This window comes from Pelobates fuscus, chromosome 3 (assembly GCF_036172605.1).
Source record: "Pelobates fuscus isolate aPelFus1 chromosome 3, aPelFus1.pri, whole genome shotgun sequence".
Lineage (NCBI taxonomy): Eukaryota > Metazoa > Chordata > Amphibia > Anura > Pelobatidae > Pelobates > Pelobates fuscus.
Genome location: NC_086319.1, coordinates 52,859,764 through 52,887,535, shown reverse-complemented (window position 1 = coordinate 52,887,535; position 27,772 = coordinate 52,859,764). Strand labels below are relative to the sequence as shown.

General features: G+C 38.7%; 1 protein-coding gene across 1 annotated transcript in view; it reads right to left on the bottom strand.

The window, feature by feature from the left end:
• Window positions 1-27,509, bottom strand: part of RASSF3 (Ras association domain family member 3) — a 93,582-nt gene extending 66,073 nt beyond the window's left edge. The window contains exons 1-2 of the mRNA XM_063447061.1: window positions 27,199-27,509; window positions 7,449-7,576 (exon numbers count right to left, since the gene is read on the bottom strand). Of these exons, the coding sequence (XP_063303131.1) occupies window positions 7,449-7,576; window positions 27,199-27,319 (249 nt within the window). The 5' untranslated portion in view covers window positions 27,320-27,509. The remainder of the gene's footprint in view (window positions 1-7,448; window positions 7,577-27,198) is intronic.
• Window positions 27,510-27,772: the final 263 nt, after the last annotated feature.

The following is a 27,772-nucleotide window of genomic DNA, read 5'->3' as shown; positions in this document are numbered from 1 at the left end:
AACATAATTACTAATGTGTACACACTTATCAATGCATTACTGTGTTTTCTGTGTTGGGTCAAATAATTTTGTACAGACCCTATGAGAAACAGAGATTGAGCTTTGGTAGAGTATAAAAACTAAATTTGGGGTGTTCTGCAGGTTATGGATATAAGAAAGCAAGGAGCCTTTCTAGGCCTGAATATTCATATCATATTTACCAGTACTGAAAAAGTCATCTGTTATCTGATCGAAAAGTGAAATCATCACATAGGCAGATCTAGAACAAAGCTTACATCGGCCGTGTGTTTACACAAGCTTGGTCCCGTATAAGAATAATCAGAGGAAGGAAATGTGTCAAACATCTGAAGGTTGCGCTTTTAAAACGCACTCAGATTCCAATGACAATCTCATGCCCCCGTAGCCATAGCCAGCACCATTCAATTCACAGTCAAGTTCGTCCCGTCTGTGATCGAACACTCCATTTCTAATAAATGCTTTGCGCCAGTGATGGGATTTTTACACCCGCTTATAAAGAGAATGACAGTTGCGTTCTGCATTCCATTAAAATAAGTCACAGCTAAATAAAATTATTGCTATATTTATTCAAAGGTTAAATTAATGGAATTTATAGGGTGCAATTTTAAAGCTCCCACTTTATAGCTGGTCATATTGCCTAATGAAATCCACATATGCGGTTATAAAAAATGATGTTAAAAGGCGAATAACATTTTACACACAGCTGCAGGCATGTATGTACACTGTCAGAAGGTGTAATCTTAATGTGTCATTAACCGTTTGAGTGCCAGCGTCTGGTTGTGTTTTTGCACTATGCGTGTGCTAGTTAGTTTTAGACAGACAGAAAAGGTTAAAAAAAATCAACTAGTAGGCACGTACATAGGGATGAATAATGCAGTGTTTCAGGGAAATACAAAACATACACTGCCTGTTCACTGTGGCTATGCTGCTATGAGTGTATAGGCACTACCCCCTTGTTTTCTATAAAGCCTTTTTTGGCAGGGGCTGTATTAAAATCAAACATCTGAATATTGTTAAAGGGACACTATAGTCACAAGAACAACTACAGCTTTTTGTATCTTTTCTAGTGAGTATACTTATTCCCTTCTGGCTTTTTGCTGTAAACACTGTCTTTTCAGAGAAAATGCAGTGTTTACATTACAGCCTAGGGATACCTTTACTGGCCACTCCTCAGATGGCTACTAGAGGAGCTCCCTGGGACCGTGCTGACATTCAGTATCTCCTCCCTCTGCATGCAGACACTGAACTTTCCTAATAGAGATGCATTGATTCCATTCGTGAGAAGAGGCTGATTGCCAAGGCTGTGTTTGGCTTGTGCTGGCTCTGCCCCTGATCTGCCTCTTTGACAAGCTCAGCCCATCCAGTGAGAAAGCATTGTGATTGGCTTTTGATCAACACTTCAAATGGAATCAGCCAAGCAGGCAGATCAGGGCAGAGCCAGCAGTAGCAGACTGGATAAAATGTAAGATTATACTATATATAGGAATGCAATGGGGGGGGGAGGGAAGGTCATTGTTTCTGTTTAAAACAATGAGAAAAGTTGTTGGGAAAAAAAATAATTGTAAACAATATGACCTTTGAAGCATTTAAATTTACAATTTAACTTACAATTTAACGTAACTAATATTGTGTGATCAAGAAGTTAAAATTAAGGAAGACAAATATATTTTATATATTGTATTACAAATGCATCTTTGAGTACATGAAAAAGAAATTGTGAATTCTGCAAAATCACAGCTAAAATATCTCACGTTGTCCAGTTTTATCCTCAAATATACCTAAACTGCACCGTAGCATGAATAATTCATACACTCACAAACTTATGACCCAAGAAATTCCAAGGTACCCACATCCATGTTTAGACCATAAAGAGTTTTTAAAAAAACATGTATGCTTAGTTTTCTGTCAAAGCTCTTATTAATTAAATGTTTTTAAATCAATAATCTAAATAAAATAGCTCTACACTAAATGTTGCTTCTAAGAAGTGCTCAGACTAACACGAGAGCCTCACAAATCTCCTTATATCCCCCCTAATCCTGCGCTCCTGTTGTGGGCATTGTATGCTAATATGACTTATAAGTGTTCCTGCGGGTGTTATAGTCAGATCCGGATTTTATGCCGTCAATAATGCTTATGGAAAGCTTCCACTAAAGCTGCAATGGAGATTACCACACACGTATAATCGTACCAACTCCAAAATACAATTATTAAAGTGTCCCTGTCATGGTACATACAAGATAGGCCTAGTTTAGAGACAACAGCATTTCAACAATGCATTGTGCGAGCAGGGATTATCACAAAGAGATTTGAGATTTTTTTTTAATAATCCCACCCTTTGAAATCATATCATGACGCAACAGTTAAGATTGGCAATATACAGCTATTGAAGAAAAAAACACAACATACTTGCCACCTACCTTGTAAACAAACAAAAACTACTGTTATTACAATAAGCATAGTCACATAAACATACAAATGCCATTCAGAGAGATCATACAAATCTCTTTCAAGCAAAACTTTTCACCTACCTGCATCAGGAAGGTGGAGTCTAACTCTGTGTGTTTTTAGATTGATTCATTGTCTCAATGGAAATGTTGCAATAAATGGTGTATAGGTTATAGAGACAGATTTACAATACATAGATACTTTCATATGCTCTGACTGTTTGGAAGCTGGGGATTGGCGTGAAGGGTTTTAGCTATGAAGGGTGACTCACATTATATTCATCATCGAGACACGATATTTTGATATTGATATTCCCAGTTTAGGGGAACGCGGGAGTACGGGATACAACCACCATTTGCTGTGAAGTAACTATATGTCTAATTTTTACTGCTCCCCGAAGAAGTATATTGTTCAGACATGTTATTAGGGGTATGGCTACGCAGTTATTCCACCCAGATGTGAACCTGTGTGGTCAATTTTTATCCTGATATTGCCTGGCCCTGTGCGTCTGATATATTTTTTTGTATATTTGGTTTTGTAAATGTAATACTTTATACCTTTTCATGTTAAAAATAAATAAATATTTTGATATGAAAATTCAAATATTTGTTTTCTAGGCTGTCCCTTTAATATTCCTCATAAAACATATACATAATGCAGGGGCGTCGGGAGAGAGGACTTACTGAGTCCTGAGTGGGCCCCATAAAAGAACAGGGTCCCCAAAATTCCCTTTCTAATTATTGGGGTTTTAGGATGGGTTACCAAATTATTTTTGGGTTCAAGCCCTGGTGATTTTTGTACCTACGAACACCCCTGGCATAATGGCTGCTGAATATGAAATAAAGATTTTAATCAATAAAACAGTTTGTAAGTACTGCAAAAACCACTTGACACCTGATCATAAAATTCCAGACTTCAACAGCTATCAGTGCATGGGCAACTCTGATTGGCTGGCCTGCTGGGCTAATAGTCATCTTGACACACATGCGTGCCCGCATGACATGCTCATATTTGTGGGCGAGCACGCGCTTTTAAATCCACAACAAACAGCAGAGGCCGTGAGTTAAATATATCTGAATGATGATATATTGGCATTGGACTCAAGGTGGCAGTATAACACTATAAACACTGTAAATATATGAATATTACATAATAGGCTTGCTGTTTTACAATTGAAACTTGGAATAGCTGATACTGTGGTGTATTGCACAGTCAAACACATGACAACACATATAGAGTACATATGTATATTATAGGTGGCATTATGTTAGTGTCACGCTATCTAGTTATTACATACTGTGAGGGAATTAGCAATACCTGATGTTAATAAGTCGGTTGTGCTGCCAAATGCTACATTTAGGCACACTACATGCATACACACATCTACAAGTTGATACGTCTATGGCTTGTGATGGTGTGAACGTAACAGTGCATTATTGGACAACATAGAGGCACACCTCCCAACATTCCAAATGGTCAAAGGATGTAGAGTATATGGTATGTGACTGGAGGTGTGTCCAAATGGCAGGACACGTTATTAAGGTCACGTACAAAAGATTTGAGGTATTAGACTCATTTCTAAACGCAGCTTAGTAAGAGAATCACCACCGCGATCACCCATGACACCAGGAACTGGGCAGAACTGACAATGGAAGGTTCCTTTATCTTTTTCATTGCTACATTGCTATCTGTGAGAGAGGAATGGGTGACTACTCATTTGTGATGATCACCTCTTGGACGTATGGAAAATGTGGTTATCGTTATAACAATATCCAACTGTTGGAAATGGTGTGATTTTACGTTGCAATAAGAAGGTAATTTAAAAGCCTTAAGTATTCGAGAACTGTCCACCCTGTGGTAGAGGTGGTTTTTCATTACCAACCCATATAAAGCATAATGACATTCATAGATCAGAAATGTAATCAGCACTGTTGTTATTGTGGGCTCTGATGGGAAACGTTACTCTATGGTGTTACTACAGGCCCACACAATCACCTCGGCAAAATGTCGCAGGATTTAAACATATTTAGCTTGATTCCCAAAACAGCTTAAAGTGCAAGAGAAGAACAGAAATGGAAAATGAGCCGATTAACGTCCTCAATCAGCTTACCCGAGACACCAGGCTTTGCTCCAATCTGATGAACTGGACACTTGACAGAAGGATAATTGCTGGAAGTAGACAGGAAACTGAGGGCAGGTCCTGTCAACTAATCACTGCCAAAACTTTAATTCGACTTAGTAGGAGTAGCCAAAAGCAACAGGTGTGAGCACAAGAAGAGTGCTATAAAATGTGTTAAACTGATAGGAACCTTAATTGGTACAAAGTAAAAAAAAAGAAAGAAAAAATATATCCTTTTAGAGGAATTAGACAGGCAAAAAGATAGGTTTAACCCATTAAGAACCAGAGGAACAAGGAGGCCATTTCACCCCCCACTATTTATTGGAGACATTGTAGCCACTTGAACCATTTTATCCCAATAAATTGGTTATGGTGCCTCGAGTCCTCTGGCACTGTCCCTCCATCCAGTGTTAAACCATTTTGAGCAGTTTAAAGGGACACTATAGTCACCAGAACAACTACAGCTTAATGTAGTTGTTCTGGTGAGTATAATAGCTCCCTTCACGCATTTTCATGTCAACACTGCCTTTTCAGCTGTACTGTCCTCATGATGCACTGTGCAGGTTAATCAGCGTGCAGGCCTGTGCTTGTATTAGCATGCAAGCAGCTGTAAGCAGATTAATTCACACAGTGCACCATGAGGTCTGGGATGTGCTTTGCATTGACAGTCTACAGCTGAGAGACATGTGTGAGAAGATGCCCATGCTCTCATTCTCTGTGTGAGCAAGCACCTAATGAGATTCCTGCTGGCCAGATGCTCCAACAGGACTGAGAGCAGCCTCAGAAGAGTGAAATAAAGGAAAAAGGAAGAAAGTAAAACAGGAAGAAGGATTAGGGAAATGTACAGAGAGAGAAACTAAAGGCAACTAGGAATGAACAGGGTAAAGGAGATAACATGGGGAGCGTATCGGTATGTACAAGGGTTCCTGTGTGTCTGTTAGTATGGGTCTGTGCATGACTATGTGCATTCATGATTTTCAGTATGTGCATTAGTGTAAATCTGTGTCTGTATGTGTATTAGTGTAAGTCTGTGTCTGTAAAAATGAGGGTGTGTCTGTATGATAGTATGCTTCTGCATGTGCAAATGTGTCTGTATGATAGTATATGTCTACATGTGCAAATATGCCTGTCTGCATGTGCAGATGTGTCTGTTTGTGTGGTAGTATGTCTGTATGTATGAGTGTGTGTCTGAGTGTCCGCATGTACAAATAAGCCTGTTTTTGTGGTAGTAAGTGTCTGTATGTGTGTGTGTCTGTATGTATATGTAGGTATATGAGGCTGAATCCAACATGTAGAGACCTCCAACATTTCAAAGACAAAACGTCTCTTTTTATTTAGAATCCATTAAACAATTTTCCACTGTAAGATCATTGACGTACAATGTACAAAACCGCTTCAAATAGACATCACCCTGAGATCACCACACATCGTACGCCCTTTCGCTGTTCACGCAATTGATCATAGGCTTTATATGAAGCTGTGCTATTTTATTGCTCCTGACAATCCTATTATATTTCTAGTTAGTCTAGGCCCATTGTATGAAGCCAAACTTTGTGTTTGTGTTAGCATGGATGACAAGACCCACTCACTTTACTGGCCCAGGGCACCAAAATGGTAAGAGTAGCCCTAGTTGTAGGTAAGATATGAATGCACTATACACGACACAAAGACACACAACACACACTCTCCCTTTTAGTTCTTTGTTATGACTCTCTTTGTAAAGCTCTGTTTATGAGAAACATTTTGACCTTGGCTGAAGGAGAATGATGTATGGAGCTAGCAGTACTCTTAAAGCAATTAACTGTTTATTCCTGTGGCTATTGATCATTTTGAAGTAAGAATTGCTAATCACAAGGCTGAAGCACTATTTCCCGCTTGAATACTTCCAAGGTCTTCGGCATCATAATACAATTCAGCAATATGAAGCAGTGATTGGAGATTTAACCCTTTCCCAACATATATGTCACATTCTAATTTATCAAGTAAAAGTCAACACAATCAAGTAGCCCCGGTCCAAAAAAGTATGTAAATATTCATCATTTTAAAATGGAATATATTTGTTTTTCCTTATTTATTTCAAGAGGGTTTGAGATATTAACATAGAACTAGAATTGCCATTTTGCCATTTACAATTAACAAAATAAATGTCCATGGTGAAACACCTTGCTTACCAAACATTTTGAGTTTTAAGAGTGCACCTTAATTGGATTGCTACCAGAATTTAACAGGGGCAATAAAGTCTATATGCATAGGGTACTGCTACACAAATCACCCGTTTCATGCTACACTGTACAAGCTTTTATTACAGCCTGCAAATAATTCCTGTAGTTTACCTTTTCACCTACAGAAAGCATATAGCATAGAGATTCAGGATTGAACCAAGTGCTTCTGTGCAGAACAATATCTTTGTTCTGCCTTAAAGGGGATATAGACCAATGAGGGGTTTTACAAGACCTCTATATTAAATCCACAATTTATTATCATTTGGCTGGGGAAGAAAATTCACTTATTGCACACAACTAAAAAAATTATACTGCACAAAACAATAATACTGTTTTTGTAGCATGTACTCCCGCATATGCCCATATGCTGCTTGGGTTCTTATGCAGATTGCAACTGCAGATAAATAATCAAAATGTTCAGATTTCGGACATACCACCTGTTTCCAATATCGATCAAGCTATTTCAGGAAAACAAATTGAGCATTAATTGTAAAAACATTACACAATGCCTCATTTGTGACATTGTTTTTAAAAACTCATAAATGTATAGCACAGGGACGCAAAAGTATTTTTTTCTGAAATGAACACTCAAAAACATTGGAAACGACCTGGAATATTCAGAGACTGAGCTTTAGGATTTGTACCTTTTCGTTGTTGTTGTTGGAATTGTCCAGCGGTTCATAAGTAGGTATACATTCCATTAATTTCACATTCGGTTCACAGTTCAGGTGTACTTTGTCTTTGCAGTGAGAATGACACGTGTATTTACAATCTGCAGGTGAAGAGAAAGTGCAGGTTAATAGGATATTTTCAAAATGTCATTGCTAACTATACTTTTATCAAAGTATAATTTTTCATTTGATTTAAATATCCATATATTCCTTATGAATAATTATGATTGTTCTCACTGCCTATGTGTGTATTTCCTTTGAAGAGAACTCTATGCAATAGAACCTAAAGCTCAATGTAGTGGTTTTGGTGCAAAGGTCCTGTCTCTGAACTGTAAACACGGTCTATTCTGTGCAGTGTTTAAACTGATCCCTAAGACACCTCTAGTAGCGGTCATACAGCTCCTAGAGGAACTTCCTATGGGAAAGCATTGGATTGGCTGACATCGGCAAGGAGGCGGGATTCAGTGCATCTCTATGAGGAAAATTCAGTGTCTCCATGATGCTGAACGGAAGTGCTGCACATTGTGCAGCACTGACCCAGGAAGCACCTCCAGCAGCCATCTGAGGAGTGACCATTGTAGGTGTCCCTAGGGGTAAAAGTAAATACTGCATTTTCTTTAAAAAAAAAAAAAAAAAAAAAAGGCAGTGTTTAGATGGAAATGCCTGCAGGGAATGATTATACTCACCAGAACAACTACATTAAGCTGTAGTTGTTCTGGTGACTATAGTGTCCCTTTAAGATTAATTAAATTTAGCTATGTAAACACATGTTGCATAACTCTCTGATCAAACTGTAAGCAAATATAATATATACAGGCCATCCATGAAATATAAAAAGTATGGTAAGCAGTATGCTTTAGTGGAGTACCAGCAAACACATGACACAGACTGCAATCTTAGTAACCAGCTGCTTACTAACCCTGGAATGTCTCTGTTTGATTTAGAGATGTAAGTTCTTTTCTCGCTTGTGAATTAGCAGACTATGTTTATGCAAGTTCAATGAACGCATATTACAGCGAACGTTTCATTCTTTATGGTGAATATATTATTTATATTTTTTTGAAAGTGATTCCAGGCTTGTTGCTGATGATGAAGCTAATTTTTATATACGTTATATATACTTTTATATGTTCTGCATCCATGGTTATCTTTCTTCTTTAAATCCTATTTATTAATAATGTAAGTTTTTATGTTATGGAAAAAAATCACAAGTGTTCCTTTTAATGACAGTGTACCGAAAATGGGTTTATAAACAAACACTGCATCATTTAAATATATAATGTTTCAATATATACAAAGATGCTACATTGAAGTCTGATTTCAAAACGGCCCAGATTTAACATGGGATGAGGGAAGGTATTGTTGATTAGCCTCACTCCCAACAGATTCTGAGTTCTGAGCATGTACGTCATTGCTGCTTAACACCTAGCTGATTCTGATTAGATGGGTTAGCTGACTGATCCAGGTCACATGGGAAAGCAAGGCCAACGTGCGCCTGGAAATATACAATAGATACGTGCCTCTAACACAGCAATGATGTACAGCTCTGACTAACCCAACCAATCCATGGAACAACATTAAAATACATCACTGATAGGGGTGAATATTGGTAACACATGTTACAATGAGCCATCAACTAAAGTCAGTCAAGCTATCAACCTGTATGAGACTGCACTATACATTGAAAATCAGGGCCAGATTGCTTACAAAAAACAAACCTCATCCAGTCTATCCTATCAACGTTTTCCCTCAAGGAATCTCCTCATTCTCTACAAGATCATCACCACTGCAGTCCCTGATACCTACCACCAATCTGGGGGCCCCAATGTCCTGAGGTGGCGTGGGGTATTTAGTGCCTCAAAACGGCGGCGGCCAGTGCACATCCACATTCCTCACTGAGAGACCGGAGAACACCCGCACTGCACCGTATAAGCCGAAGGGGGCTTTTTCAGCATAAAAAATGTACTGAAAAAGTTGGCTTATACACGAGTAAATATGGAATATATTTATTTATTTTTTAGATCCCTGAACAGCAGTCTATATAATATAAATGTTGTCGCACCCAACTTCATATACATTTTTTTTTTTTTTATGAAAAGGCTAGTCTCTACAGCCTAGTGAAAGTGGGATTTTTCTCATCCAGTGGGTATGAACACTTGCAAGCCATCTTTATCTGACCAACTTTTTGAAGTTCAGAAATGCTGTTCATAAGAGCTTACACACTTCTCTATTATTCTTTGGGCAAATTGAATCATCAGTTATGGGGTCACTCAATTTCATTTGTACCATTCCCTGCAATGCTTATTATAAACGCTGATCTCACTTACATAAGAGATGACCTAGGAGGGTCTCACAGAGAAAATGCATTTCACTGACACACATGTACGATAGAAAACACTGAAAGCACCTGAGACCCAACAGCACAGGGCTATCATAGGCCAGGGGTAGGCAACCTTCGACTACATCTCACCTGATGCTTTACCAGCATTATGGCTGTAGGAGCATTATGAGAAATGTAGTCCACAGCATCAGGAATGCTGAAGGTTGCTTACCCCTGGCCTATAACAGGCTTCCCCAAACTCCGGCCCTCCAGATGTTGCTAAACTACAACTCCCATGATTCTCAGCCTATCCATTTCATTCACAGAATCATGGGATTTGTAGTTCAGCAACATCTGGAGGGCCAGAGTTCAGGGAAGCCTGGCCTATGATAACCCTATTCTGTTAGCTCTGTTCTGTTTGTTTAACAGCCTATAACCAGTTCTGATTTTAAAAAGATATATTTTTAGCATTTCTTCTAATGCAAAGTATAGATGAAACAGAATTCTCTTTCACTTAAGAGTAAGTTATATTTTCCCATGACACGTACACTTTAAATTTCACAAGGCTACCATCCCAAGTACACAGAAACCCAATGCTCGTAATAAAATCAGGAAGTCCATTTAGCGCACATCACTGCCATGTCTCTCATTTATAATTTAGCGTGGTGTATGAATCATTATATCATATAGGATGAACGAGAGACATGCAGAGCAGATCACAATGATTATGCATATTTCAGTTTTCAAGAGATTTATAAGTATATTCCAGCATAATGATGTAAACTTAACAATGATAAATGTATATATTATATATATATATATATACACACATATATATATATATATATATATACATATATATCTTCAGATAGCAAAGTGTATAGAAATAAATAGAAAGTTTCCTAATGTATCAAAATGTAAAATTCAAACATAATATTACGGTGTGGCCCGTCCCATCAATACAGAGGGGTCTTAAGTAAAGCTATACGTTAATCTGGGATAATGAATTGTATCAGTGTATCTGATCCAAGAGCTACAGTGTCAATTCTTTCATTAAGAAACACATTCCTAACGACCCAAACAGTGAATTTCAAAGCATAAAGAGATACTGGTACTTAAAGAAATAACATTAACACAATGCTAAAATACAACCACAAATTAAAGGAAAACTCACACAACTGTGTTTTGTGTATTCAACAAGAAAGTATTACGTCTAAATAAATACTGACGGGTCACAATGACAGCACAATTAACAAAACAAAATCTTTGGCTGATCAATTCGGAAGCCATTATTTCCTAATATCTTTCCTTACACCGTCACGTAGGCATTCTAGATTTCATATCAGATGCTCCAGACATTATTACCCCAAAGACACAGACACACATTATGGCCATGATTATGTATTACCGTATCTGATGGTTAATTTAAGGCAATTATCAATAAACCTACATACCTGAGGATTTCGATTTCTTCACCTGGACTTTGATCTTGCTGGATAGCTTGTATATTGCAGTTCCCATCCCAGACAGTGTGTTTAGCCACTAACAAGAGAAGCGGTGCTGCTCAAGCAAGCTATGATATCTGAAATGCAATGACTCAGTAAGAGCAGGCTTGCTGTCCGCTGATGCTGGGATGCACAGATCTCCACCATTGTGTATCTCGCTTTAACATGACCTAGTCAAGTGCAGCAGGAAGCCTCCTGGAAAGTGTACTTAACCACGAGATTCATTTGCCAGTCAAATAAGGTTGTCTGAGCAGACGGAGAAAACAATATGGACTAATGCTGATGTAATGTTTACACGTTGTGTCACAGGGGTGTATATTTTATACATGAGTTTTTGCAGTAATAAAACAATGCATTATATTTTCCAGCTATACTACTATCTCCTTTAATTGCTGAAATGAGGCAGTGGACAACAGTATAATGAAATAATGGGAGTGAGTGTCTCTGGTTTAAGAACCTGTAACCAGACTTTGTGGGTGTTTGGAACCAGAAAAACGACCAGAGGCCTAATTCCTCGTTAAATTTGACGGAAGCTCCTGTCTTGATTCTAAATACTGCTGCATTCATTCCTTTTATTGTGCTTCCCTGAACCCTTTACATTGTATCTATGGGTTCTGCAGATCTAAAATGCTGTAGATGTATTTTTAGTAATAATTTAGGCTGCAAAGTGGATTTCTATTCTAAATAGGGACTAGGGCAATATAGCTTTAGGAACACAAATTTGTATACCCAACGATGTTGTGTTCCTTTAAGAAAAATGGTTGGTTGAAAGATGCCAGCAGACATCATGACAAGACCACACATTGTGCATGATTTGTAGAGAGAGCCGATAGTGTGAATAAACTAACGTTATAAATAAAGAACAGCATATTTCACAACAGAAGCCGCATGAACATCACCATAGCTGTAAGGATACTCTGTGCACGGCTGGGACCCAGGTAAGAGGGCAAACTGTTGCACAACAAAGTGCCCCATTACCATGAAGCAGGGCCAGCATACATTCATAACCAGTACAGCGTCCTCTAGTTATGATTCGAGTATCTCTTTAAATAAAGTTGTAGTTGCTTGATATTGCAAGATAGGCAGATGTAAGCAATTGATATAGGCCAGTGCAGTATATAGCACCCACTGGAATGCAAACCCTACAGCCTGCTCATTATACTAAAGATGTAGAATGTGCCCGAAGAGGGGAAGGCAGGCTGGATTAGCCCAGAACACTCCAGACATTTGTATTCCTTCCAGGTCACTGACTCGGAGCAGGCCAGCACGAAAAGTAGTCTAATGACGGTCATTTGGAGATGTGATTTCTTTGAAGGCTTGTCACCATGAATAGACATTTCAACAGATCTGTCTGGAAAAAAACACTGAGCCCCAAGCTCAAGTTATGCGCTCTAGACCAGCTGAACCCCCTAGTAACAGACTACATCATCTGAAAAAGCGACTTGTCATCATTAAAGGATTTGCAAACTCCATCCGAAAAAAATGAATCAACAAACAAAATCTTACATATGTTGTACATACTGCAACTCAAGCATAAATCTGATAAACAAGTTCCAATTAAATAAATCCTCTAAAAAAAAAGAAAAGAAAACTAAAGTGACACCCCAAGCACCATAACCACTGCAGTGCATTGTAATACAGTAGTTATTATTTGCTATGGGTGCGCTCCCTAAATTTTTTAAACCATTTTCAAGGGGTTGGGGTTAAAAAAATAGCCATATTATAATATAGAGGTTACGTCTGTGGAACATCCCTTTAAGACAATATGTATCTTACGTATTTTTCAAATCAACTTATCACATTTGTAAAACAAGTGGCCATTTTTTATCATGGACATATAATTACATTGTAGCTCTGAGATTAATTGTAGTAATATTGCTCAAACTCATCGCCAGATCTGGTGACGCAAGATCAACCCTAACTTGATTTGGCATTACACAGCTTCTTTCTCGACATCATTAAGTACAGGAAAAGTACAATACGGCATCACATAAATTAATAATGACCTAATGCGGCAATGTTTCTAAATGTGATGTCTGCAGAGGAAGCCAGCTGTTCATTAGGCATATTTTCAGTTAATAGGGATGAAGCTTTTCTGAGTCTGGCATTTTACAGTTGTTCACCTGGTGCTGATGGTCTGGAGTATATATAGCAGGCCAATGAGTCAATTCTCAATCAAGAGCCAATAACATCTCCGAAAGTAGTCCATATGTGTAGATTGCTTTCAATGCACCTACATTCCCAAATGCTCCTCCATGATGAGTATTGGACTGGACCATCATACTGGAGACACTGGAGAAAAGGAGAGAATTTTTTTTGTTTCTAAACATGAAGGGCGGCCCTGAACTAGCTATGGACATCAAGACTGTAGCGTTAGGAATACAGATATATATTACGAATGCTACAGTGTTCCTTTAAATCATGATTCCCAAATTCTCTTGCTATCTATTTAAACTCAAAAGAATCGTTGGGGGTACTAGTTCAGCAACATCTGGAGGACCAGAGTTTGGAGAACCCTGCTTTAAATTATAAGAGTCATCACACACCCATAACATCTTTTACATCTGAATGGCGAGGGTTAAGCAAATCCCTTATTTGTTGCTTCGTAAAAGGAGCACTTTAAGTACCACAGCCATAAAACCCATTGGTTATGGAGCCAACATCCCCCTGGTGCCATCCCCTGGTTTTGTGTCCAACTGCTTTTGTGTTATTTGACACAAACCAACGGTCTCCAGGCACCGGTGGAACAACCCCTCTATATATAGTAGAAAGTACACCCAACTTTTACAGTATCAATTTTTTTCCTGGCTCCCACAGTTCAAATATATCCAGTTATGGTGTATGCTCAAACCATAACCACTACAGCGGACTAAAGCGAAACAACTTCAACCGCACTCATGTAGCATCCAACAAAGCTTCACAAGGAATTTCCATGAAAGGTGATTCAAAAGAACATTCATCACACATGACAGGGGTCAGACCACATAGGTATAGACAAATCTAGGGACATAAAGAGGTTAAAAAAGGCCACATATCTGAACACATAAGAAGCGCCGGGAGGAACGATGACACATATCGAGTCTACCGATGATGCATATCGCTTCTTTAGAGTTAACAGATGACTTAAGTGGTTTGGTGCTTAAAGTATATTGCATCTAGTGCTCCTGTCACCATCTCGGCTGGGTCTACCCAAGTCATGCTGTGATATCCACCAGCAAAATTTAGGAGTCCAGAGCATATTTAACCACCAATCACGGCAATGCGGTATAATATAGCCATCAAATACACTCAACTCATCTGATGGAGCCATCAGATTAATTTAAAGTACAATATATCTTTGATATACATATCAGTTTATGCAATGTTGGTAAATGTATCTTCAAAGTATTTATACTATTTTTCTGCCACTAAATGTTTCAGCTGACAATATTTTATAAGTGTATTTATGATGTGATGTGTGGGGTCTTCTGGTTGGACATCACCTACACGTTATAAAAATGAGCAGCTGTCGTTTTCCCCAGAATTCTCTTACGTATGAGGAAGACAGCTATTCAACATCTGGCCCCCTGTGTGCTTTGAAATGGTTGTTACAGGATGTGCTTCAATAACACAGATCAATAATTAACCTATAGAGTCTATATCTCTATATAATAATCTATATTTTACCTTTGCAGAATAATTTCAGTTTTACATTTATAAAGAAACTGCCCTCTAGTGGTGAAAACACAGAATACACATGACAAAAAATAACCAATTGTATTAAACCTGAAATCAAACAATTCTTACACATAAAAGAAATAACACAGGAACATTTAAAGGATTTAAAGGTGCAGGGTTTACTTTAAAACAATGGTGGGGTTTATTCATACAGGCAATACCTTTAGAGAATTAAGAAACAAAAAAAGAAAAAAGAAAAGAATTGCACAATTTAAGCAAAAATAGTCTTGAAAAAAATCAGCATCTCAACGATTTTTGCCTAAAATTCACAAATTCTATTTTGTCAGTTTTCCCCAACTGCATCTAAAGAAAAATAGGACAAAATAGAAATGGATAATTTCAAGAAAAATCAGCATTGCTTAATTGTTATGGTGTGTGCCAGCTCAATATTACCAGTACATACTGCCCCGAATGTTACCAATACACACTGCCCCGAATGTTACCAATACACACTGCCCCGAATGTTACCAATACACACTGCCCACAATATTACCAATACATACTGCCCCGAATGTTACCATTACAAACTGCCCACAATATTACCAGTACATACTGCTCACAATGTTACCAATACACACTGCCCACAATGTTACCAATACACACTGCCCACAATGTTACCAATACACACTGCCCACAATGTTACCAATACACACTGCCCACAATGTTACCAATACACACTGCCCACAATGTTACCAATACATACTGCTCACAATGTTACCAATACATACTGCTCACAATGTTACCAATACACACTGCCCACAATGTTACCAATACACACTGCCCACAATGTTACCAATACACACTGCCCACAATGTTACCAATACACACTGCCCACAATGTTACCATATACTGCTCACAATGTTACCAATACACACTGCTCACAATGTTACCAATACACACTGCTCACAATGTTACCAATACATACTGCTCACAATGTTACCAATACACACTGCCCACAATGTTACCAATACACACTGCCCACAATGTTACCAATACATACTGCTCACAATGTTACCAATACACACTGCCCACAATGTTACCAATACATACTGCTCACAATGTTACCAATACACACTGCCCACAATGTTATCAATACATACTGCCCCGAATGTTACCAATACACACTGCCCGCAATGTTACCAATACACACTGCCCGCAATGTTACCAATACACACTGCCCGCAATGTTACCAATACACACTGCCCACAATGTTACCAATACATACTGCCCACAATATTACCAATACATACTGCCCCGAATGTTACCATTACAAACTGCCCACAATATTACCAGTACATACTGCCCCGAATGTTACCATTACAAACTGCCCACAATATTACCAGTACATACTGCTCACAATGTTACCAATACACACTGCCCACAATGTTACCAATACACACTGCCCACAATGTTACCAATACATACTGCCCACAATGTTATCAATACATACTGCCCCGAATGTTACCAATACACACTGCCCACAATGTTACCAGTACATACTGCCCGCAATGTTACCAATACACACTGCTCACAATGTTATCAATACATACTGCCCCGAATGTTACCAATACACACTGCCCACAATGTTACCAATACACACTGCCCCGAATGTTACCAATACACACTGCCCACAATGTTACCAGTACATACTGCCCGCAATGTTACCAATACACACTGCTCACAATGTTATCAATACATACTGCCCCGAATGTTACCAATACACACTGCCCACAATGTTACCAATACACACTGCCCGCAATGTTACCGATACACACTGCCCGCAATGTTACCGATACACACTGCCCAAAATGTTACCAATACACACTGCTCACAATGTTACCAATACATACTGCCCACAATGTTACCAATACACACTGCCCACAATGTTACCAATACACACTGCCCACAATGTTACCAATACACACTGCCCACAATGTTACGAATACATACTGCCCACAATGTTACGAATACACACTGCCCACAATGTTACTAATACACACTGCCCACAATATTACCAATACACACTGCTCACAATGTTACCAATACACACTGCTCACAATGTTACCAATACACACTGGCCACAGTGTTACCTATACATATAGCCCATATCAATGTTACCAGAACATGTTACCCAAAATGTTACCAAAAGAGTGTTCCCCAAAATGTTACCAGTACATATTAATACTGATAATCGTTCATTGTTCAGAACCATATCCATTTGCAAGGAGGGGGCCAAACAGGAGTGGGTCTGCCCGTAAAAGGGGTGATCCAATACATTTTCTGTGTTAGTTATTTCTTTTTAAAACATTGATGTTCTCCTACAGGCCACTAGATGTCACCTAAACATCAAGGCCTTTCTTTATTTAATTAATTTGCTTGAATCAGCATCATGAGTGATCACAACATTTTCAAGATTTATCTGCAGAACTCTCATCTAAAGTCTATGGGAATTTGTGTAGATAAATCATTTAAAAAGTCTCTCTCTCTCTCTCAATATATCAAAAGCTATCAAAATATTGCAAAATGAATCCAAAAAATATTAAATCAACTTAAAAGCTTGCGCTCTCTCCTTAATCCCTATGTATATTTAAACAGATGGAGGTCATTTAGTTATTCCAATGGCCACTGGAGGGAATGTCCGCCTGCCAACGTTAAGGCAGTCCCCCCTAGACGGGTCCTACTCTGACCCTTCAGCCTGCTTCCTTGATCTTCTGGCAACGATATCTCTAATGAGACAGAGAGGGGTATTTTTTATATACACCCCTATATACTTATTAACCCTTAATAGGGAACACATGGGATGGGCGGCAGCATTGTAAGCTAGCTGTGTGATACAAAAAGTGAATACAAATACAAAAAGAAAAGTCCTGCGCTCACTCCCATCACTCCTGGGCGGCAGCAACGACCATAGTACACATCATCCCCAATACATATAGTAAAAACCAAAGGAAAAAAGTTACCTGCACTCTCCCCTTGACGTTGGCAGGTGGGCATTCCCTCCAGTGGCCATTGGAGTAACTAAATGACCTCCATTTGTTTAAATATACATAGGGATTAAGGAGAGAGCGCAGGTAACTTTTTTTTTGGGGGTTTTTACAATATGTATTGGAGCTGATGTGTACTGTGTGTTCGTTGCTGCCGGAGTGATGGGAGTGAGCGTAGGAATTTTCTTTTTGTATTTGTATTCAATTTAAAAGCTTATCCAACAATAATAGATCGAGGCCAAAATAAACTAAATCACAAATAATTTTCAAGTCAAATAAACAAGACTTGCCTGTGTGGCTGTTCTCGACTGTTCATATTGGTGGGAACAGTACCATACACTTTTGTTTTTATTTCATTTATAGGCCCACTAAAGGCATTGCGCAGAGCAATGAAGGCTAAAAGCTAATAAATTAGCTTTATTTTTTCATAAGACATGGAGGATTGACCCCTAAGCAGTTGGTAGGAGACTATAGCATTAGAAACAAACACTTGTATTCAAGCAGAGCATGGAGACGCTGAACGTGCAGCACTGACCCAGGAAGCATCTCTAGTAGTCCATCTGAGGAGTGGCCACTGAAGGTGTCCCTAAGTAACAATGTAAACATTGAGTTGTAGTTGTTCTGGTGACTATAATGTCCCTTTAAGTAAGCTACAACTTGTTTAAGATATCCTGAGTGGGACCAACCCATAAGGCATGCTAGTAAACGTTTACCCTTTCTCAATGTGTCTGATTTGGGGGTTATTTTCTCTTTTTCACACAGTCACAAACATTAAGAGCTTATTACTCGAGCTTTTATCATCCACTTCCACTCCTTCTCTTAACATCCCACCCACATTCGCCTTCATCCTGTCCAATCTCTTAATCTTCATAGAAAGTAAAATCAGGATTCTGATTTATAAGCTTTGCCAATTCATAAAGCTCATATTAACCAACATGTGTACGAGAGTAATTCTTTGGGCAAATGACACACTCACACAGCCTAACACCACGCTCTGCATAAAACTATATTTCCCATTAATGGTACTTTGTGCATTAGGAGATCTACTTGTATATACGCAAGCTTTTACTTTTTATAATTGAGATTCAGTGATTAAAGGCGATCTATGCTCAGCACTACCCTGTAGGCTTTACAAGCATGGGAATATGAAAGGCACCTTCTGATGTTGAAAGGTGAACAATGTCCTTTTAAGTTCGTTCATAATAACAAAAAAACAAAAAAAATAACACTATAATTATAACGTTAAATACAACATTTTAAACAATTGTAATTGAAGTTCAAATACAAAGGAGATTAAATAAAACTTTTTCTAGGAAAATAATATGGGTGCGTATAAGACAAAGATTAAAAGGAGGGGTTTTGAGAGCTGTTCAGACAAATGTGTAGACGTCACCCATTGAGGGACTCTTCGGCCAAACGATACAGATAGATCTACAGAACAGGAAAGGCATTTAGATTGTTGGTGAGGTCATCTTGTACAAAATGTTGTTCTACCACCATGAAAACCAGAAAAATGATTTGCTCTGTTTAAGCACAAACTGATCATGCAGAGTTGTTTACTCAGTGGCTTTAGTTTAACTCATCTGAATGTTGGAAGTTATGTCAAAATGATAACTATGCCATACTAAATATATACTGGGATTTTATCCAAATTTCAAATTCTTGTGACTTTATCAATGCAATCACTTTTCAAGCACTTTTTGATTGAAAAAAAAAAATAGCATTAAATGTATTTAAAGCAAAGTATGCATAGCTAGCATACAAACATATATAACATAGCAATTTTATGTATATATAGCTTTGCAGACTAAATTTACATCATTTTTATTTTTCACTTGTTTGTTCATCCTTTATAAATATATATATATATATTTGGGAAATGAAACACTTTAGGCATTATACAGTGTCCTTGATCTTACAATATTTCACCCGAGGTCTGAAATGTCAGTGTGAAAGCAAAAATGCTGTTTTTCTCACATACAGAAGTTGAGAAAAAAATAAATGAATAGAAATGGTCAAATACCTTGCTTATGGGTATTTGTATGGACCTTGAAGGAATTACTAGCAGGATAGCTTGCTAAAAATTGCAACAGAACATAAAAAGAATGTCTGCATTTGAGCATAATACCTGCATACACTAAAACACATATTTCAAAAAAGTATTTAAAACTGCTTTAGTAACCTTTATCAATATCTGGAATGTTAATAGAATGCTGACAGTGAAATGATAGAACTCACTACTCCCTAACTGTCAGAATGATATGACCCATTGAAAAACCCTTTGCTGTTTGCAAGCAGGGGGTGAGTTTGCATTTTCAGCAAATTTAAAGGCACTATAAAAGTGACTAGTTACGTATTAGCTTCTGGCACAGAAATCCATTCCTCTACAGCAGTGGTTCTCAAACCAGTCCTCATGGCCCACCAACAGTCCAGGATTTATGTATTTCCCTGTTTTATTCCAATGGAGATACTAACACAACCTGGACTGTTGGTGGGTCTTGAGGACTGGTTTGAGAACCACTGTTCTACAGGCTTGTAATCATAACTCAGGTATAAATGAGGGTGAGTGAGGCTTTATGGACTACGGTAGATTTCATACAGCAAAATACTGATAAATAAAATTGTTTATACCCGATTGCGGTGTTGAGAGGGTTTACTTTTCTAGTGAGCAAATGATTTGGAAATTAATCACCACCAGAATATTGTGGGAGGGTTTTTGATTTTAATAATTTTTTCATGACAACATATACATTTTTAAATTACCGCTTTGTTGATTCTTGCTTACAGAACTGAAACAAATCAGTAAGGGATTAGTGACAGGCCTTCCAAACATCTTGCTTTTAGCGGGACAATCCTGATTTTAGGGTCCTGTCCTGCTGTCCCGGGTTTGTTCCCTGGTATCCCTCTTTTAGGGACACAAGGAAACTATACCCTAAAAAAGCATAGAGTGAGCTCATCATTAGACACGCTTGCGCTATGCTAAGGGCACTAGGTCTGTACCACTTAAACTGTGTTACCCTGCATGGTCTGTCCTCAGTGGGTCAACCTAAGTGATTGGCAGGCGGACCTAGCGTGCATTCACACCAGGCGGACCTGCTCATTGTTCCATCCCATTCGACTGGGTGGCACCAGTGGCATTTGTTGGTGGTCTTGCAAATTATATAATACACAAGTAAAATTATCCAGTAATTTATTGCCCCAATATTGCAACATTTCTCATGTTTTCATATTGCCCACTTATTCTGTTACATATAGGGGGCAATGCCAGATTGTGCTAATTTTGCATACAGAGCACACCAACAGGGTTATTCACTAAAATAAAAATTGTCAGGAATTCAAGGAAACTTGGAAATTTAACGAAGAAGTAGCCGAATCACACCAGTTCAGCTACTTGGCCTTACTTTTAAAATTCACTTTCGATTCACTTTGAATTTCAGACAGTTCTCAGGTTAGGGAGTATTCTGACTACACTTGGTAGAAATGACGCTCCTGTATGTTGTATTTGTTGGTGTGACTCTTGGCCTATTTATCCATATTTCTCTAGTCTTGATTCCTGACTCAGTTTCCTCATTTCAGTTTCATAGCCTTGGTTAGCTCCCAATTTCAGACTCCTGGTATGCTGACCTCTGCAAGTTTAAAGTTTGTAACCTAACTGGCTTGCAGGCTTTCTTTTTACACCAAGGTATTGTTAAAGGAACAATAGTGTCCCTCTGCCTCTGCTTGTTGCCCCTCCCCATCCCGTCACTGACCCAGGAAGCAGTGACTGCAACTAGAGGTGTTACTAGGCACCAATGTAAACACTGTCTTTTTTTCTGAAAAGGCAGCATTTACATTGAAAAGCCTACAGGGACAGGTTATACTCACCAGAACAACTACATTAAGCTGTAGCAGTTCTGGTGACTATAGTGTCCCTTTAAAGCTTATTTTTATGAAACAAGTTGCATGAAGTACTGAAAGGGTTACTTACTTCAACCTGTATTGTCAGGAAATCAGCAGGGAATTGTAAATTTAAGATCAAAATACTAAAACTGGCTAAGTGTATAGACTAAATCCTAAAATCACTCCCAGCAGACTTCTTCTGCATACACAGCATACCATGGATAGGATCGACTAGCATCAGAAAGTGGATTAGATGAAGTCTTTACTGCTATGCCAATGGCATAACAGTAAAACTCAGACAGGTCAAAATAATAAAACATTTTTATGTCTGCTGTTTATTTGACTATTGTTTGGTTTGTCAGTTAAACTCAATAAAATTTAAATTTAATCTATACATTATATACACTACCAGCTTGGTTGTGTATAAATTAAATCCCATGTTCTGTAAAGTGGCACCATGTCACGGTAAGCATGTCAGATACACTTTTAAATTAATATAATTAATGTACAGGTAACATAGAAACATAGAATGTGACGGCAGATAAGAACCATTCGGCCCATCTAGTCTGCCCAGTTTTCTAAATACTTTCATTGGTCTCTGGCCTTATCTTATAGTTAGGATAGCCTTATGCCTATCCCACGCATGCTTAAACTCCTTTACTGTGTTAACTTCTACCACTTCAGCTGGAAGGCTATTCCATGCATTAAACTATATTATTATAATTATTTATATAGCGCCAGCATATTCTGCAATGAGTTACAATTATATAATGGAGATATCTTACAACAAGTAATTTACATACTGAATATAACAGAAACAAGAGTTGAAGACGGTCCTGCTCAAACGAGCTTACATTCTATACATAAGTCACTTGGACCTTTTTGGATTTTATTGCTAGGTACATAAACATGAATGTCTGGAATTAATTACTCCATGTAACAATTGTGGGATCTGCTCCTCATTATGGGTGTGCAATACTAGGAAAATAAATATATATATATTTTTATAGTTTGAAAATACATAGTAATAGAAGACAAGTTCCCAGAATAAAATGGAAAACATTTTAATTACAGCAGTGTCATGTCTTCTGGCAGCTTCCGTTCCAGGCTGCCAATTAAAAACAGTTGTTGCTTAGATAGGGTATTATTAATTCCAAGGACTGAACAGCTAGCTCTGGCCTGATGAAACCGTGATTAAAATGGGTTTTATTCACTAAATAGCGAATAGTGGTGAACCGAAAATCAAACAGCCGACACAGAAAAAGTCTCCAGCACCGCTATAGTCACAGTGCGGCTGTGTTAAAAAATTTAGACGAACTAAATTTGGATAATCTAAGATTCATCAAGAATTAACATTTCAATTCACTACAATTCGTGTTTAGAGAAAAAAACTAATTGTTTGCAGTTTCCCCAACAGTCCCGATTTCATCAGGAAAGACCTGATTTCGGGTCCATGTCCTGACTATGTTCCCTGGTCCCGCATTCTGGGACACACTGGAAAGGTCCTTGGGCAGGACAGCGCTGGCACATATTAGATGTGCTCACTTGTGAATGGGCACTAGGACCTTGTAGAGTTCTCTTCATCAGCTGCAAGGTCCTGTAGGTTGGGGGTTGGTCAGCGATCCCCACTCATGCCCACTCAACCATATATAGCTAGAGAATACAAGACAGTAAATCATAACAAATAATAAGGGCCTTAGATTAAGTGAGTTATGAAAGTCTCAGAATTCTCAAGTACACACTTCACCACTACATAAATTGTTTATTATGTTACTTTTTAAAACAAGGGGTCAGGCAAGGCAAGAGAGTAATCTCCACCAAAGATAGGTGGGGATTACACTTCTGGACAGCAGCGGCAATTTGTGGGTATTGTCTATAATTCAGCCCCGATAGCGTCATCAATCATGTATTATCAAACTATGTATAATCAAACTATGTATTCCGTTTTTATTTATGAATATTATGATGTCATCCAGCATGCAATACTCAGTTTGGGGAGGGGGGGGGATTATCTGCCCATTTAGGCAATAGGAAGATCGTGTCATGTATTTTTATAATAGACTACAAACTTGGAATAAATACTATCTAATGTCAATATTGTCTCTTCATTGTATCAGTGTTCTTAATATTAGCTTGTGGGTAAGCTAGATTAATAAGTCCCCATAATTTATTTTATTGCCAAGTCTAAAGACAGAAACGTTTTCTTATTTAAAACGGGTTCTGTTATTCCTGTTTTACGGCTACAATGTTTAACCTGTCCATATCTTGCCAAAATATATCACTAGTGCAGCCATTTACATGTCTTAAATATACGGTTTATGTGTCGAGACCATTCGTCAAGTGGGCGTGGCCTGGAACACAGGCAAGATGGCAGCATAAGTGCCTAGCTCCTGCTTAGCAGACTCGATAATAGCAGATTTTCCCCGCTAACACATATTCACATAAGAAGGCAATCACCCCTCATCTCTCTCATCGAGCGGTGGTACACCAGAGATCCAAAACCATGGAAGGTTTTCACTATATTCAAGTGGACATAACAGGTCCTGTGGTCTCTAGCCACGTGGCAACAGTGACCCCCACACCTAGCAGCCCAGGGACCTCTAACACAGGGGGGAGGGGAGCCTTATCATCCCTCGACCAGCCAAGGATTTACCTTTGCACCATATACTAAGTCATGTTCACTAAGGTGAATTGAGCAGTGGAACTCACTGCCTTTGCACTGAAGTTCTCCACTAAGGGGACAATTTGGCATGAGCTGGCTGACCTCCGGCAGGACATTGTAGACCTTGGTGACAGTGTCTCCACTTCGAGACCCTGTCCCCAAGGTCAATGATCCGAGCAACTGAATTGAGCAGTGGAACTCACTGCCACAAGGCAGGGAAACATGATCCTGGACCTACAGAAGCAGGCCAAAGACCTTGATAAGAGAGGATGCAGGAGCAATATCATGATACAAGGTATGCCTGAAATGGACGAGGAAGAACCCTTGGAAGCAACATTACAAACCCTCTTTTATGAATAAAGCTTGTTAACGACAACTATGGTCATTTAGAAACGATGCGGTCAGTTTTCACCAAGATCTCTTGGTTCTTACATTGGAGTCTAGTAGAGCTCTTCATCCTATCACCATGTGAACAGCACAGTACATACTCCTGGGATCACCCCTTAAGCCTAACTGCCAGATGGGGAGAAGCTTTGGAGACAATCAAGATTCTGGAGGACGTACACACCTTTCCTCTGCACCATTGGTGTGCCGCCGGTAACCATGTAGAATTGGATTATACACCCCACTGGCCACCATGGGAGCAGAGAAAAAGACAAAGGAGGAGATGGTGTGGGGACCACTGTTAATATCTGAGGGTGTGGGGACCTAGACGTTTGTGAAAGCGTGGATGATCCCAACCTTTGCATGGTTTGGCCACATAATAAACACCACTAAAAAGAAATTGATAAACCACAGAAAACACTTTTCTACTAATTTTCGCACATTGTAACTGGTACCGCCCGAAAAAGGTTGTGATTGTGTTGAGAATACTCATGTGATACCGGTTGACAATCAGAAGGCATTATTGATCAGATAAGGACTGTGGATTTTAATTTATCCTATGTTAATTAAAGCAACCTTAGCAATGAATTGGTGTAAACCAAACACTGTGCATCACATTGTGTCTGGCAATAGTTAAAGTATTTTCTGTCTGACCATCATGTGCACTCCTTCGCAATCCTGCCTTTATGAACCCTTGGTATTTTCATTTTTACTAGTTTGCTAATTCTTATCCAAAGGGGGATATTAATTAAAATAACCTACTTGGGGATTATATCTCCCAACACTGGGAGCTTTGATACATGAAGGGATTGTCTGGAATGGGGATTTGCCATGAAGCAATGCCAGTCATTGGTCACAAACGGTCACAAAGCATGGTTTTTATACGACAGCCTGAATGGAAGCTATGAGAACTGAGGCTGCCCATGCGCACAGCTCTGTGGATGCTCCTGTACTGACCTGATGCAGCACGTCATTAAACTGCATGTTCTAGGTACACTTCTCAACTATACCCAGAAACTGAATGCCAGAGAGAAATATATGGAACAATTAATAGATATGGGGATAAATGTGGACTGTTTTCGGCAACATAACCCCATTCTTCATTACTCATAGCCAAGTCCCCATGTGCAACAGAAAATAAGTAGACATTTATTAATCGCTGGAGTCTATCAGTCATGGGTCGTCACAGTAACAATACATTTCTAAGCATTTTGAATAAGAGAACCCCAAATATCACGGGTGAGCCTTATGAGAGCATCCAGAATGCCACGGTTAGCAATCACCCAGCTAAACATTAATTTGTCAGGTATAAGATTGCAAATTAGTATACAGAGACAGCCCCGGTGTACTGTTCCTCAGGCAAAATAATACCCAGCCAGTATTTCACTGAAAACACGTTCTGCTATTGCTAAGACATTGGCAGAAAAATCCAGCCCAACGCTGTAACAAAATCTGTCAATGATTTCTCGAGCTTCCATAAAGCCTAATGCAAACATGTATCCATGATCATTGAAACCTCATTCTACATTATGGTAGCCTAGTATATAAAGCCAAGCGTTCTACATGCCTATCATACAATGCCTAGCAAACATGACTAGCATATAAATAAAAACAGTTTTCTGGTTTAAAAAAAATAAATAAAAATACATATAGATAAAATGAGTGCTTTCAATAGCAGACGTGCAATGCATTTATTCCTGAAATACTGCACTGTGCATTTCTGGCTCATGTCTATTAAGGGCAGTAGAGGAGGACATGATAATATAGCTGGTACTGTGTCAATAAAGCAATATATTTTTTTATATTCCAATGGAGGAATGGCTAGTAAAGAATAATTTATGCAGATTGTGTCGCCCCTTGTTTTAAGTACCGCTGCTGTATTGCAGTGAAGCCTCTCGGGCTGTGACAATAGAATGAAAAGAATCCTTTTGTAGCTACACAGCATATGCCGCCAATTGCCAGTGTCTTTGGTCAATGTATAATAAAACTGCTGGGAAATGTGCTGCGGACTGCATTATATTAGGAGCTGCTTCGATCATTCTCTGCAGTCACAGACTTTGCATGCATTTTCATTCAGTACAAAAAAATATATATCTCTCACCACCGCACTGACAACCTACAATCTCCAATGCTGAAAAAGCATCTCATCACTTATCAGGAGTGCAAAGAAAAAAATACATGTGTATATAGATAAAAAAAAAAAAAATTATAATAATAATAAATGAAAAACCTAAAAAAATAAATAAATCAAACACAAGATTTTTGTTCTTACCAGCAGCCCTCCAGAGAAGCTTTAGTTTCCTGCCTCTGGTGATGCTCACTGTTTTGGGGAACCAGAAAAAGATCCGTGCTATTCTTCTGATGGTTTTGCCAAGCTCGTGCCTGACTGCCATGACTAGTTGGTGGTTGCTACGGGCACATAGAGCCGGTGTCAGGGATCAGATGGCTCTGCAGACAGAACATGCTCACAGACCTCGGCACGGTGATGTGTGACATGTTTGCTGTGAGCTCTGTGTCAGCCAGCATGTCTCAGGACCACCTGTTGTCAGACATCCTCCTCCTCTCTGACAGTCAGCTGGTGCATCCCGGACCTTCCCTCTCTTTGTAGCACAGCAACAAATTACTGCAGACATGCAAATTGTATCATTATTGGGTGGGGGGGGAGGAATCAGTATATTTTTGGGATTTAAAAAAAAAAAACAGATATGCATAAATAAATTAGAAGATAACCAAGCCAAGTCTCTCTCGTCTGCAATACGCACTCAACATCAGCATCTTGTAACATTCTTGCAGCAGGGATGAAAAGGGATCAGACACAATATCAAAATGGTAGCATGAAAGCTATC